The sequence below is a fragment of the Chrysoperla carnea genome, chromosome 1 (genome assembly GCF_905475395.1).
Source record: "Chrysoperla carnea chromosome 1, inChrCarn1.1, whole genome shotgun sequence".
Lineage (NCBI taxonomy): Eukaryota > Metazoa > Arthropoda > Insecta > Neuroptera > Chrysopidae > Chrysoperla > Chrysoperla carnea.
The window spans coordinates 7,186,366-7,203,884 of record NC_058337.1 but is presented as its reverse complement, the minus strand read 5'-3'; the positions used below and the strand labels follow the sequence as shown (position 1 = coordinate 7,203,884).

Here is a 17,519-nt window from a genome sequence, read left to right as displayed (position 1 = left end):
TTGTTTGAAACATTTTTTCGTAAACATCACTATTTACCCGTGAGGGCGCCAATTAGGCGAAAATTTTGTAATATGTACTATACTTGATTATCAGTTATGTATGTGTCACATGTTTGTATGTGTTATGTGATAAAGAAATCAACACTGACTATGCATGGTATTTCAACAATTAACTCAGTCAATTGTTTGTTTTCACTTGTTTTTTCATAAATTTTGCTTCATTTCCTACAGTAGTACCATAATATTATTACACAAACAGCTCTGGGGAGGGAGTTACCCCACCCAAATAAGTACAATATAAGAAAACACAATACATTACAATCAATATAACACAACTAATTTAAATATATTTATTTATATTTAATACAATGGTAAGTTTATAACAATTTTAGGGTTCCGTTGCCACATGATAAATAGAGAACTCTTCAAAATATTTAATTTGTGGTAATCATTCACTAATCACGTAATCAAACTATTTTTCATTAGTTAGTGCAACCAAAAATAAATTTATATAACATTACGTAGAGGTTATGATTAACAAAGTTAAAGAATATTTTCCACTTTAAATATTCGACGCATGTGTAGAACACTTGAGAAAATATTTCACCACGTGACTAAATATTACCGAACCGTTGACCCGAGTGCTAACGGGTTATTAAGAATTATCAGCCAAGCAAATTGTAACAGATAGAAACGATGTTAAACTTTATTAAAAAACAGCGAAAACAAACAATTGACTAAGTTAACTGTTGAAATACCATGTTTAGATAGTGTTGATTATGGAATCGTTTGTTTTTTGCGTCATGTAAGTAAAGAAAGATGGCCACTCTTAGATAGCCGCACAGAATTAATATTCCCATATAATAGATACATGCTATACAATATTCGAGCCTAATTTAGCACCCTCACGGGTAAACAGTGATGTTTACGAAAAAATGTTTCAAACAAAAGTTTATTTTTTTTTACCTCACCTTATTACGTCCTGAGTACGCTATAAAAATTTCATCTTATCTGAAATCTGATATCTGAAATCTTTTTATACCATGTATATATGAAATATACATAGTATATTAAGTTTAGTCCCAAGTTTGTAACGCTTAAAAATAATGATGCTAGGAAAAAAATTTTGTCATAGGTGTTCATAAAATCACCTAATTAGTCTATTTCCGACTGTCCGTCCGTCCGTCCGCCCGTCTGTGGATACGATAACTCAAAAACGAAAAAAGATATCGAGCTGAAATTTTACAGCGTACTCAGGACGTAAAAAGTGAGGTCAAGTTCGTAAATGAGCATCATAGGTCAATTGGGTCTTGGGTCCGTAGGACCCATCTTGTAAACCGTTAGAGATAGAACAAAATTTTAAATGTTCCTTATCAAAAATTAAACAACTTTTGTTTGAAACATTGTTTCGTAAACATCACTGTTTACCCGTGAGGGCGCTAATTAGGCGGAAATTTTATAATATGTACTATACTTGATTATCAGTTATGTATGTGTCACATGTTTGTATGTGTTATGTGATAAAGAAATCAACACTGACTATGCATGGTATTTCAACAATTAACTCAGTCAATTGTTTGTTTTCACTTGTTTTTTGTAAGATTTTACTAGCGTAACTGTAGTTAATATCCAGAAAAAATATTTTGAATTTCGTGCACAATCTATTGTTAAATTCCAAACCAAAGTTGTTAAATTCCAAACCAAAGGATCTTATGGAAAGAATAGAGAGTTAAACTTAGTACTACGTACAGTTTATGCTACTACTGTATAATATTTTGGAAAAACATTCAAATAAAATATCTGTTTTTTGGCATGATTTTAATTATATGTAGAAACTAATAAAAAATTTTGGCTCTAAAACAAAATAAAATTGCTAAAAAATTAAATTAGAAATGCTAGTAATAAACCAAATGGTTCACATAAAATGTACAGTATAATAATTTATAATATAAGTAAAATCGTCATTACAGTCAGGGGACTTCTTTTCCGTGCTGTGGTAAACTTTTTAATCTCAGAGGTCCCTCCAACTGTAATGACGATTTTACTTATCATAACAATTTCAGATGAAATTATTTTCTTGTTGTCATACTTTTAAGAGCATGATTTTGTAAGAGAGTCGGGGTTTTAGTTTTTGAACTTTATTTATTTTTTATCCTAAAATCTTTATCGATTATACCAATTGTTTAAGGAAGTTCCCTCACCAGTAATAGAAAAAAATAAATTAGTAGAAAATGATCCAAATTTTTAGTATGTTGTAGTTAACGATACATATTATTAAATCCAAAAAAAATTTGGGTATCTTATCGATCAATTAGGAGAGTAATTAATTAATTAAAAATACACTAAATAACATAGCATGATATGAGGATGATTATATGTTATTTAGTGTATTTTTAATTAATTAATTACTCTCTTAATTGATCGATAAGATACCCAAATTTTTTTTTGATTTTATAATATGTATCGTTAACTACAACATACTAAAAATTTGGATCATTTTCTACTAATTTATTTTTTCTATTACTGGTGAGGGACCCTCCTTAACGTCAGTATAAAAAGTGTTGCGAAGAATTGACAAAACTATTCTTAACATATAAAACTGCTAACGATAAATAAGAACCAGTCGGTATTAATAATAAAATAATTTATTTTAAAAGCGTATAAAATATGTTTTGCGAAACCAAAGTTTTAAATTATAAATAGCCAGATTAATTTCATTAACGAAATTGATGGTAAACATTTGTAAATTTGATTGCTTTCTATTTTTATCTATTAACTTTTCTCAAGCAGACATAGCTTACTAACCATGTAAGTTGCGTTCTTCAAAAATAAAAAAATTGAAACATTCACACATTTAATAAATATTTTTTTTAAATTCTCCATTAATTAAAATATTAAAAATTAACTAACTATTTGTTAAAACGTGGGAAGCCATGAATGCCATCTTAAGAACGTACATTCATGAGACTTGTTAAGGATGTATGAGCATGACAACAATGTTTGATTTAAAGGCTCAAGATTTGTTTGTAGGTAGTCTTTTACTCAAAGAATATGTGGTTAAAATTTCAGCTTAGGTATCCGTACAAATTTTTAAGAAAAAAGTCATTAAAAATCGATATAAAATACATTGGCTCTTATGGAGGAATCTCAAAAAACGACATATTTTGGAAGATTTTGATAATTTTCATTTGGAATGAATGAAAACAAATTAAAAAAAAACTTTTTAATAGAAAGTAAACATATTAGCAATGAATTAGAAAAGAAAAAAACTAAGTGTCACCGTCCATATAAGGGATGTAAGAGCAGGGTAGATTAAGGGTTGAAATTATTTTTATCTTATTTTCAACTTTGATGATGAATTTTGTTATAACTTCATGAATGTAGACGAAAAATAAGAATAAAATTTTTCGATATGTGTCTTGGTTTTCGAAATATCGAAAGCTAAATAATTAAACAAAATTTTCAGTTTTCGATATTTTGAAAATTAAGCCAGATATCGAAAAATTTTATTCTTACTTTTCGTCTTATATCGTCAAGTAATAATATAAATTTATCATCAAAATTGAAAATATCTATTTTTAAATTTATGCCCCCACTACCATGCTCATACATCCTTAATAGGCAAATAAAAAAAATTATTGTTTTTTAGAAATTATTGTTATCGAATTATTTTCATTGAATTTTAAGGATGTACGAGCGCTAGGGCAATTTTAGATAAAAGGCTTGATTTTTTTATATGAAGTTGGACTAAATTAAAAAATTTAGGGCGAGGGGGGGGGAGTAATAACCTTTTTTGTAGATAATTAAATTTCCTATCTTTTAAGTCAACTTCTTTAAAAAACGTCTGATTAATGTGTATAAAAAATTGTACATATTAGTTAGTATTACTTTATGATTTTATCAAAATAATAATAATAATAATGGAGTTTAACCTCCGTTTCTCGGACCATGTCTCTAACAGAGACCATCCACATCATTATTTTTAATCGTTATTTATTTCTTAAACTACATCCAATATAAAAGTGATTTTTATGATGTGGGTGAAATCAGTTATTTCGTTCTTATCCAAGCTACGATAGTGTGATCAATTTACCGCCTTGTTAATTATTTTTGATCACACTGCCCCTACCTGGATTCGAGCGCACAACATTCCAGCCAGTAGTCAAAGCAAGTTAAGACGCCTTAACTCGAGCGGCTACTGAGCCGGATCTTAACAAAATGTCAACAAAAGTTTTTCCTATCGGGTAAACAGTGATGTTTACGAAAGAATGATGCAAATAAAAGTTGTTAATATTTCTATAAGGAATAACTTTTATATTTAAACTTTTGTTCTATCTCTAACGGTTTACAAAATGGTTACTATTTATTTGATTGATTGAGCAAAAAAATTACATTTTAAAATTGGCATATCTAGGTCAACTTTGAAGAAAGAACAAAACGAAAGAAAATCGAAGAACAAAACGAAAATGTGCACAAATACTTTAGCTAGAACTTTTAATTAGACTTTTCTTTATATTTCATGCATTGTTTTTTAGTAATTTGTAAGTGATGGATTTTTAGGCCTTGGCCCGTGAGGCCCGGGCCTAGGGCGGCAGAATTTGAAGGGCGGCAAAATTTATGAAATGCCAAAATTTTAGAGTCACAAAAAAGTAAAGACAATCAATTATAAAAATTGATTCAGAATAGTTTTTATAAAAAATTTTCGATAGAAAATATTATAATCCAATTCATTAATCTACTTCTCAATCTGTGTGGGTAAGATGTTAATTTTTTAATCGATCAATGATATTCTTTATCGAGTAATGTTCTTTACTTTCTGTTCCTTTAGTGAGATTAATCTCACGTGTATGAAGCATTTTGAAATTATTTAATCCAAAAATTATATTTCAATAAATTAAGTTACTTTAAAATAAAAACTGGATCTAAATTAATGAAATTCATTCTATCAAAAAGGGCGGCGCATCGAACGGGGCCTAGGGCGGCAGCAAGCCTAAATCCGTCACTGGGTTAGGTACGCTCCTAAAAGGTCGATTATTTCTTTACAAAGTGTTTACACCCTAATAAACAACTAATAAATAAAATTTCAAAGATGCATTAATTTTTTCTTTTAGATATTTAGTTTAATATTGTACTAAATATTTTTAGGTATTTTATATATTAGGTACAATAAATAAATTATTAAATTAGTTAGCTTACCTTGTTTAAATTTTTATAATAATTTTAATAATTATTATTAGGTATTATGTTGATATCAATTCTAACACATCACACTGACTTATCAAAAACTTGATATATATTATTTATACGTTCAAACATTTAAGTGTTAAATGTTTTAGATAATAAAATAATACCTTAATAATTAATAATAGAAAAATTAGGTGAAATTGATTAGTTATATTTAATAATAGCTAGATAAATTGACTATTTTCATGATTTTGCAATTCATTCAAAAATTTTAAAATTTTTAATAATAGTCGGATAAAGGAATACATAAAATTAAATATAAATTAAAATAGCTATTCTTAAGGAAATTCCCTCGGCAATAATAGAAAAAATAAATTAGTAGATAAGGATCCGAATTTTTAGTATGTTATAGTTCACGAAATATATTATTGTATAAAACAAAAATTTGGGTATCTTACCGATCAATTAAGAGAGTTTTTATTAATTAAAAATACACTAAATAACATAACCTGTTATGAGGATGGTATGTTATTTAGCGTATTTTTAATTAATAAAAACTCTCTTAATTGAACGGTAAGATACCCAAATTCTTGTTTTATACAATAATATATTTCGTTAACTATAACATACTAAAAATTCGGATCATTATCTACTAATTTATTTTTTTCTATTACTGGCGAGTCACCCTCCTTAAGGAGTCCTCACCAACAGCTCTGATTTTGATGAATTTTTTCTCAAAATGATTCTTTTTGTATATTATTTAAAATCAGAAACCTTTCAGAGGGGGGAATTATCTGGAGGGGGAAAGGCAATGTCCCCACTAGTACAAAACCTTCCTCCTTTTATCCACTAAAACGGTGAAATAGGGGATGAAAGTTTGTATGAAAATACATACAAATCTTAATTTTAGAGTTCTCTATTTAACCGATTTTAAAAATTCCTTCACCTATAGAATGCTGCTATATTATCAGCAAGTAACATGGGCTGTACTTTATTTTCAAAAATATAAGGGGCCGCACCAAAAGTTTAAATCCAATTTTATTGTTATTAAGTTTAAATACTTTTTTTTTTTGTGGAATTTCAAACTTCTATCATTAGCGATTTAAGCTGGGCGTCGATATATCAGTCGGGATATCACCTTTTCCCCCTTCAGATTGTTTCTCCCCTCTGAAATGTTTCTGATTTTAAATAAAATACAAAAAGAATCATTTGTTGAATTTTTATTTGTTGAAAAACGCTTATGATACATTTTTCTAGACATCATTCCGAATCCAAGAAGCTATCACATGTATTTTTACGACCAGTATTTCTATATTTCACTTGAACTTGTTGACTAGACTATAAATTATTGTATTTTATTTTCTAAATATTTTTATTTATGTTATGGTTTTGAAAAAGATAATACTGATCATGTAACCTTAATTAATATTCTTAAGAACTTTTATAAAGTAATTTTTACAAAAATAATAATCAAATAATTAGCTAATAAAAATGCGATAATTTATATAACTAAAATTTAAAAATACAAATCTGAATTAGACACTTTACCTTTGATTTAACTGTTATTGAAGGGAAAATATTTTTTGAATTATTTTTCACTTTTAAATATGAATTAAAATCCACAAATTTAGTACCAACCACCAAGGAAGCTGAATTAATAAAAATTCTTACCAAAATCAATGTTATATATATATATTAATACATATAGAATGTTTCAAAAATATGGACACAATTGCTTTGGGCACACTAGTTAGGATATTGCCATATTGAAAAATTACCTGTATTATAAGGCATAACATTCAAACCCAAAATTTTATGTTTAAGAGGTTATTTTTAAGATAAAACCAAAATCCACTTCATTATTTTAAATCAAAACTCATATTTTTGATATCAGATACGTTCTTTGGCAAAAATATTATAATTTTGTTAAAAAAATTTGAACATATTCCTTCATTTTTATACCATGTATTCGTTGTGTGCGTAGTCATGGTAGGGGCAATAAAATCGATGCCAGCGCTTCCAGTGAAAAATTTTGGCGTTAAAGAAGGCTGTTATGACTAATTTGCAGTTCTTTACATGTTAATCTTATAGAAAATGTCAAATTAAAATTATTGAAAAACACGAATTAATTAAACTTAATGCATTAAAAATTGTGAAAATAAGAAATCAAATTGCACAAATATTATTTTTCAAATGTAAATTATCATAATTATTTATTTACATTTGTGAGACAGGAATATTAAATTTTCAATGTTAGTCTTAAATGCAATCACATCATTTAATCCATAGAATTATATATGCATAAGAGAATCCATACAATTATATATGCATCCATACAATTCTATAATTAAAGTAGTGTATCGTTACCATGGAAACGAAACTCACGCACGGAGCGAATATATGAAATATATCAAGGTATACTAAGTTTAGTCTCAAATTTGTAACGCTTAAAAATATTGATGTTACGAACAAAATTTTGATATAGGTTTCATAAAATCACCTAAAGAGTTCATTTCCGATTGTCCGTCTGTCCGAGTGTCAACACGATAACTCAAAAACAAAAAAAGATATATCAACACTGTGTCTAAACATGTTATTTCAACAATTAACTCAGTCAATTGTTTGTTTTCACTTGTTCAACTCAATTTTGAGAATAGAGAACTTGCATTAATTTTTTTTTTACCACAAATTCATATATAAATGAAAGAATAAGTCATCTAGTCTAAAGTATATTTTAGAATTAATAATTCCATTTTTTTACTAATTATGAATAAAAAATTATTATATTTTTGAATTATGTATCAAACGAATTCATATATTTTTTGCTAAAGAAAACAAAATTACTATGAAAACTATAGGGTTTTCATTAAAAAAAAAATGATGTAGACCGTCATTTCACTGTGAAACAAATCTTTATGGTCAATACATACCCTCAACATCTTTTATTCGATATAAACCTAAATATCCTGGCGAATTCTTCAACTGTATTTATACTTTTTGGAACGTTCTGTATAAACTTAATAACGGTATTATAAAACATGCCAATTAAGACCATTTCCGATAAATTGCAAAATAAAAAATACGACATTTTACAATTTAATTAAATGTCCAAGAAATAATTTAAACACCTTTATTTTGACCTTTAGAAATTAATAAAAAATAAATAAATTTAAAAATCAAAAAACCCAACTGCCTAAAAATATATTTAAAAAAAAAAACAAGTCCAGTAGTTTTCATAGCGGCTTTAACAGTCGGGGAACATTATTGGGGAGATTTGAGCCGTTCTAGATTTTAGTCGGGTCCTGCTTATTAAAGTTGCTAAACGACTGGACTTATTATACCATGTATATATGAAATATACATAGTATATTAAGTTTAGTCCCAGGTTTGTAACGTTTAAAAATAATGATGCTAGGAAAAAAAGTTTGTCATAGGTGTTCATAAAATCACCTAATTAGTCCATTTCCGGTTGTCCGTCCGTCCGTCTGTGGAAACGATAACTCAAAAACGAAAAAAGATATCGAGCTGAAATTTTTACAGCGTACTCAGGACGTAAAAAGTGAGGTCAAGTTCGTAAATGAGCATCATAGGTCAATTGGGTCTTGTAAACCGTTAAAGATAGAACAAAAGTTTAAATGTAAAAAATGTTCCTTATCAAAAATTAAACAACTTTTGTTTGAAACATTTTTTCGTAAACATCACCGTTTACCCGTGAGGGCGCCAATTAGGCGGAAATTTTATAATATATTGTAATATACTTGATTATCAGTTATGTATGTGTCACATGTTTGTATGTGTAATGTGATCAACACTGACTATGCATGGTATTTCAACAGTTAACTCAGTCAATTGTTTGTTTTCACTTGTTTATTGTAAAAAAATTTTTTTTCTAATATTTTAATTATTTTATTATGACTACACTTAAAAGTAAATAAAATAAATTTTTGTTTAATTACGAGACCTTGGATAATTAAACCGCAGTTGTACACAACAAAAAGACAAAATGACATACTTTTTAAGTATTGTTTTAGTTATATTTTCGCATATAGAAAATATAGACTTATGCACTGTATCAAACGTCAACGGAGAAAAATGGAAGTGTGTTTTATAAATCAGTTCTATGACCTTCAGAACACTATTTATGAGTTTTAATACAATGAAATTAAATATCTAAGAGCAAAAAGATGTTGCATCTTTAAAATTTTCCACAGTTGTTTGTTTATTAGGTTGTAAAAACAGCGTACCAAAAAATTGACCACTCAGAAGGGTGCTAAACCCTTTTTTAAGGGTTTTAATCGGCTGATTTAATTACCTATGCACATTTTTATTTTTTTCGACTTTCTAGCTTCGAAATTGTTGCTTTAATCATTCAATCAACTGAAAAAGTATCCATCTTGTAAACTGTTAGAGATAGAACAAAAGATTAAACCTAACAAGTGAAAACAAACAATTGACTGAGTTAATTGTTGAAATACCATGCATAGTCAGTGTTGATTTCTTTATCACATTACACATACAAACATGTGACACATACATAACTGATAATACATATAGTACATATTATAGTACATATGATAGTACATATTATAAAATTTCCGCCTAATTGGCGCCCTCACGAATAAACAGTGATGTTTACGAAAAAATGTTTCAAACAAAAGTTGTTTAATTTTTGATAAGGAACATTTTTTACATTTAAACTTTTGTTCCATCTTTAACGGTTTACAAGATGGGTCCTACGGACCCAAGACCCAATTGACCTATGATGCTCATTTACGAACTTGACCTCACTTTTTACGTCCTGAGTACGCTGTATTTCAGCTCGATATCTTTTTTCGTTTTTGAGTTATCGTTTCCACAGACGGACGGACGGACAACCGGAAATGGACTAATTAGGTGATTTTATGAACAGCTATGACAAAATTTTTTTCCTAGCATCATTATTTTTAAGCGTTACAAACTTGGGACTAAACTTAATATACTATGTATATTTCATATATACATGGTATAATAATGTTAGCACTGATATTCAACACTTTCTATACAGGGTATTTCAACAATTAATTATGTCAATTGTTTGATTTCACTTTTTTTTATATGGAATGTAGATATTTTATGTTATCAAAAACATGAGAAAAGACAAAAATCTCATTTCAATGATAATAATCATCTTACAATTACAAATCTATAACAAGCGGAAAATATGACTTTAGTGATTGAGCTTTGCTGCTCGCTAATTTTATTTAACTATTTTTAGCTTAAAAATATGTACTGCTTTTTTTTTTAAATAAATTATTAACAAGTAAAAATAAACAATTATTTGAGTTAATTGTTGGAAAAACCTGTATTACAAACAGTATCGAATGTCAGTGCTTGTATTATTTTATCCTACAAATTATATACAGAACCAAAGTATTAAAGGAAAATTTTACCATGATTTTAAACAGCTGTATCTCTGCGAAAAATCAACAAAATTCGAATCGCAACAGCTCGATTGGAAACTTATACTTTCTAGTTTTGGAATGTTGCTCAAAAATTTTTATCATCCTTTGCCAATTTGCACGCGGGGTTGAAAGGATCAGAAATGTTATCCCTAAATTTTATATAGAGTTTAGAAGCGTACCAAAATTTTAAAAAATTATTTTCCAAAAAATTTCTCAACACAACTCGAAAATTTATTTATTTCTTTTGAAAACGAGGTATAAAATATTTCTGTACGAGCTATTGGACCAAGTTATTCGCTCTCTAAGCAAAATTGGTACTTCTGGGTATAAAATCCTGTATTTTATTAAATAATCATCGCATTGAAATTTAATATCGTTCAAAAACTTAAACGTCTTCTTTTAAACCCTGGAATATCGTTTTTAACAAAATTCAAAAAACAGAATTTTTTCATATTTTAGGCGCTTTTTCATCTGGCCGCCATTTTATAAAAAAAACGGCGTTATCAAAAATCTTATTATATACTCATTAGAAAACTTGCACTTTCTAGTTTTGGAACCTTTTGCTCAAAAAGTTTTATAATCTCTTGAGAAATATTATCCCCTTTTTTTTTTATATAAATTTTAGAAGCATAGAATAAACGAATTATGCAACAAACAAAATTCACGACCACCTTTTTTCGGGTCTAAATCGAAAAATATTGATTATAGGAAAAAATTGATAAGATCTAAAATTGTAGAAAATTTAATTTCAAATAAACTAATAAAATAAAACCATTTTTCGTTCTTTGCGAATGCGAATAATAAACAAGTGAAAACAAACAATTGACTGAGTTAATTATTGAAATACCATGCATAGACAGTGTTGATTATTCTATCATATATACACATACACACATGTCACACATACATAACTGATATTCCCATATAATTCATACTATAAAATTAACGCCTAATTTGCAACCTCACAGGTAAACAGTGATGTTAACAAAAAAAATGTTTCCAACAAAAGTTGTTTATTTTTTGATAAGGAACATTTTTTATATTAAAATTTTTGCTCTATCTCTAACGGTTTACAAGATGGGTCGTATGGACATTTACGAACACGACCTCACTTTTTACGTCCTTAGTAGGTACGCTATAAAAATTTCAACCTGATATCTCTTTTCGTTTTTGAGTTATCGTGTTCACAGACAGACGGACAGATAACCGGAAATGGTCTAATTAGGTAATTTTATGAACACCTATGACAAAATTTTGTTGGTAGCATTAATATTTTTAAGCGTTACAAACTTGGGACTAAACTTAGTATACCTTGCATATTACATATATGCATGGTATAAAAAGGTACGTTTACTATATTAAAATATTACAGGTAAATATTTTTATTTTCTTATATTTTATGAGTTAACACTTTTATGCGTTAATGGAAGTTTCCCCCACCTTTGTGAAAGGTATAGTTACTCCATGAGATGAGTAACATCCAAAGATATTGTAATAGTACATCGATGGACAACGATGGAATTTTAGCAAAATTATTACAAAATCAATAGATCATTTTGGTTGTGGAGTAAATTCGCTAAAAAGATAAACATTTTAAAATAAAAATAAAAATATTTAAATATTACAGGTACTTATTTATAAAACATTTATAAATAAGTAAACATAAATATTATAACACCAGCCAGTACATATAAACAATACATACCTTTGAAAATTCACTACTGGAATTGCCAACAGAGTGAGAACCACGTCTCAAAGTAGATTGACAAGGATAGTAAATGTCGAGGCCTGGTCATAATACGCATGTCTTAATATACAACATAATATCCTGGCGCGTATTTAAAATAAGATTATACACCACTTTTAAATCAAGTTAAAACAGTATATTTTGAACAAATTACCATTTTACCATTTAAAAAAATTTTTTTTCATAGAATTGCCACAAAATTATTTAACAATATTACTCGTTTGAACGTTAAAACAAAATAAAATTTTATTTATTTATTTTAAGCACATGTGAATTTGAAATATAAACACATCATTGAAGCAGCTGATTCCGGTTATACGATCATGCGCATTGAATACCAGGCCTCCAAAATGGTGTTTCTCCGTCCGCTGTTTGAATATTGTATTTTCATCTTTGTTAATCTACTCTGTGACGCCAAAATATATACCATGTGTGTTTGTACCATCTAGGCATATACATAATCTGTAGTATGACAGAATACATCCGTTTAGTAATGCATCTAAGCGAGAGGTATTATATACATGTTTTGTAAAGACTACAGATACGGTACGACAGATCTTCTGTTGTATGCATGCAGAGAGTGGGAGTTTTGTTGCATACTTACTAGTTATCTGTAACTAAAAAGTCTCACTCTCCAAGCGTCTTCCAACTAATGTTCAATACATGTATATAATACCTCTCGCTTAGATGCATTACTAAACGGATGTATTCTGTCATACTACAGATATGTATATGCTTAGATGGTACAAACACACATGGTATACTTGGTATACACTGGGCTTATCTATTTAAAATATATGATCTAAGATATAAACAATACATACCACTTCTTCAACAATATATAAACTTTCTTGACTTGACATTTCAATGACGTCATCATTAATTACAGTTGTATGTTGATTATTGTATCGTTCACGTTGTTGTTGTTCATCATTTTGGTTTAGTAATTGATATGCAATGTTTGTATTATCATTCTTATTTTTATCATTATTTTTAAATATTCCACGTATATAATTATTAATATTCAACCAATGCTTCATCATAATAATAAAACATTAAAACTTAACAAACACACACACACACACACATACACATACAGTTTTTTTTTTAATTTAAATTTTAATCAAAATATTCACTAAATAAAGAATATAAGATAATTATGAAAAACCATTTTTATTTAGTTAAAAGAGCAACGATGGAAGAATGTGCAATTATTTGACATTATATAAATTGCAATCAAAAACGACTGTTACTTTTAAGTTGTTGTGTGGTTAAGAATATTCATTCAATTTCTAAAAGAACTTTCATTTTATTAAAATAAGTATTAAAGTTTATGATGTTCAGTAAGTATAAGTAAGTATAAGTACCTATCTATCTGTTGATCGTGACATCACGGTGACTGCAATATAAAATTATATTATTATTTGAAATGTTATTTTAATAACAAAAAAAAAATTAAAAACGTGATTCTGATAAACTTGATTTAAAAAAAAAATTTTTGTATAGTACTTTTCCTTTTTCTTATTTCGTCTGTTTTTATACCATGGATATATGTAATATGCAAGGTACACTAAGTTTAGTCCCAAGTTTGTAACGCTTAAAAATATTGATGCTATGAACAAAATTTTAGTATAGGTGTTCATAAAATCACCTAATTAGTCCACTTGCGGTTGTCCGTCCGTCCGTTTGTGGACACGATAACTCAAAAACGAAAAAAGATATCAAGCTGAAATTTTTACAGCGTACTCAGAACGTAAAAAGTGAGGTCGAGTTGGTAAATGAGCATCATAGGTCAATTGGGTCTTGGGTCCGTAGGATCCATCTTGAGTTTAAATATAAAAAACTTAACAACTTTTGTTTGAAACATTTTTTCGTAAACATCACTGTTTACCCGTGAGGGTGCAAATTAGGCGTAAACTGTATAGTATGTATTATATAAATTGTATATGTATGTGCAAATAGAGTAATCAACAGTATTTATGCATGGCATTTCAACAATTAACTTAGTCAATTGTTTGTTTTCACTTGTTTTTTATGAAATACTAATAGACGAAGAAATGAAGGAATAAAGTTCGAAAAATTTTAGCCGTAAGTCGGATTTGAATGCAATTTTCGACATTCGATTAAGAAACAGTTAAATGACATTTTTCTCCCCCCCCCTCCACTCCACAGAAACAGTTAAATGACATTTTTTTTAATCAAGTAAAAGTTACTCTCAAAAATGCTCTTTGTGATTTTTTCGTAAACTTCTTTGTTTTCGAGATATTAACAGTTTAATGTTTGAAAACACTCTAAAAAAAAGCCATTTTAAAAGCTGAAAAACGGGGCTCACAATTATATTTTTAAGCTTATCAAAATTCTAAAATAATGTTTGAACATCCTTTAATAGAAATCTGAAGACTAATACAGGTTACTTCATTCTAGAGGCTCAATTTTCAATTCTTAAGAAGAATTTTAATGCCCATTATTAACAATGAGTAAAACAGAGATACTAAATATTTCAGTATTACACACTGTTATTATTTATTAATAAGAATTATAACATCTTTAAAGAATTAAAAGTTGAGGCTTTAGAATTACAGAATCTGTAATTACTCTTCAGAACTTCATAAAGGATGTTCAAACATTATTTTATAATTTTCGTAAGCTCAAAAATGTAATTGTGAGCCCCGTTTTTCAGCTTTTAAAATGGCTTTTTTGGAGTTTTTCCAAACATTAAACTGTTAATATCTCGAAAACAAAGAAGTTTACGAAAAAATCACAGAGTTTTTTTGTAATTTTGTACCTAATTTTATAATTTTTTTATTTACATTTTGAACTTTTAACTTTGTATACTTTTAATTTTATAGTTGTGTGTGTTTTTAAATGCATGTTTTATATAATTCTTTAATAAAATTTGTGTTAATAAAAATTGTTACAATAACTTTTATTATAATATATAATAAACTATACGCATATATCATAAGCATATTATGCTTATGATCAAGATTTTTCAAGAAAACAAACATTTCCGTTAGATTTAGTATCTATGGGCATTCTGATAATAGTTCTTTTTTCTATGGCTAGATAGAGCCTTTTAGCATTAAAATCCTTAGCATTAAAAGTCTCTTATAATTGCATGTGTGCTTTAGTTTGTTGATTGTGTGAATCATATACCAATACCCTCTTATTTATAACGTTTTAGTTTTGAAATGAATTTTTGACTACTTAGAATAATTATATTAGTCATACATACCTATATAAATATTCGTCATAACAACTTCATTGTATAAATGTAAGTGATAATAAATTATGAAATAATATTTTGTTTTATAAAGTTTTATATTTTATTTTTTAATAATTAAATATAGTTCGAGATGGCTTCAACAAGCGATAGTTCATGTAATACATCAACAGATCCAAAAAAGTATCCGAATGGTGAAATTATATCTCATTGTCAAGCACCAATAAAAACAATAGAGGAACATTTTAAATTACTTTTGACTCAAATATACCGATATTAATTTCTTAGTTGGAAAGGAAACTGAACGACAACAATTTTCAGCGCATAAAATTATTTTGGCTGCTAGGAGTACTGTCTTCGAAGCGATGTTTTTTGGTCCATTAGCAACAAAATCTAAAAATGTTATCATACCTGACATTAAACCGGCTGCATTTATGGCATTATTAATATACATATATTCCGATGAAATAAAAATTGATACGGATATAGTGATGAGTACTTTATATACAGCCAGAAAATATAATTTACCAGGATTAGAGCAGAATTGTGTTAATTTTTAAAAAAATATATCGTTGACTTTAAGTTAGATATACCTCACGTATTTGTAAGTTTCTTTTTTCTTTTAAATATTTTATATATGGAACTCACTCAGAATTCAGAAATGAATTTTGAGTAGTCATTAATATTTAACCCTTCACCCATCCGCTTCACTGGGCTTAAAAGTAAAAACCACTGCTTTATAGCCTCCACCTCTATTGATCTCACTCATTCCCCTTCCATAACACTTGAAGGGATTGTTTTACACAACTGAAATATTTGTACAATTTTCAATTTTTTAAAGTATAAAATAGCCATGATTCATTGAGAAGGCCATGAATTGTTTGACATTTACTATCACAAATTAATAGTACTAATTAATAATACTATAAATAATTTATGGTTTAAAATGATTATCATAGATGGAGCATTAAAATGTCAGAATAAATTTAATTTAATTTTTTTTTAAATGTATCTTTATAAATTATAGCTCATGTGTTATTCTGATATATGAGCTAGCTTTCACGCAAATATATATATATATATATATTATAAATGTGAAAGTAAAAACTAAACATACCTTTTTACCCGCGAGGGCGTCTCCAAAATACTTTCAAAAATTTCGAAAATTTCAAAATTTTAGCAAGTATTTTCTGGAATTATTTTTTCTAGAATGTTTCACAAAGCTACTAGTTTTGGAGAAAAAGGACACCAAAATTTTTACTTAAGTTGCGCGCTCTTACGGGTAAACATTAATGTTTACGAAAAAACAATTCAAATAAAACTTGAAAAAATTTTTATAAGGAATAACTTTTACATTTAAACTTTTGTTCTATCTGTATAAGGGCTAACAAGATGGAAATTTTTATTTTTTTTGAATTAAAATTGACATATCTCCGCCAACTTTGAAGCTAGAAAGCTTTTGATGCATAGTTTTTTAGTAATTTGTAAAAAACTGATTACAACCCCCAACTACCCCCTAAAAGAGGGTTAGGTACGCTCCTAAAAGGTCGATTTTTTCACAAATTGTTTACACCATAATAAACAACTAATAAATAAAATTTCAAAGATGCATTAATTTTTTCCTTTTAGATATTTACTTTAATTGTACTATATCAAAATTGATAACATATATTTTTTTAAATTTGTTTACCTGAAATTAATTGATCGTTATGCTCATACATCCTTAAGATAATAAAAATGAAAAGATAATAATAATGATAAGTTTAAATGAGTATTTAGTCATGTATAAGTTTCAAATAAATAAATAAGGAAGTACCTAATTATTTGTAATCGGTTGCAGTATTCAGTATTTAACTAAATGTTTTTTTTTTTTAAATGTTAATCAGTCGTTGTCTTTGCATATATAATTATTGAAGCAGATACT

General features: G+C 27.6%; 1 protein-coding gene across 1 annotated transcript in view; it reads right to left on the bottom strand.

Annotated features, from left to right (window-relative positions):
- Nucleotides 1-13,338, bottom strand: part of LOC123305055 (venom dipeptidyl peptidase 4) — a 50,773-nt gene extending 37,435 nt beyond the window's left edge. Inside the window, exon 1 of the mRNA XM_044886660.1 lies at nt 13,197-13,338. Coding sequence (XP_044742595.1) covers nt 13,197-13,235 — 39 coding nt within the window. The 5' untranslated portion in view covers nt 13,236-13,338. The remainder of the gene's footprint in view (nt 1-13,196) is intronic.
- Between the last annotated feature and the right edge of the window lie 4,181 nt (nt 13,339-17,519).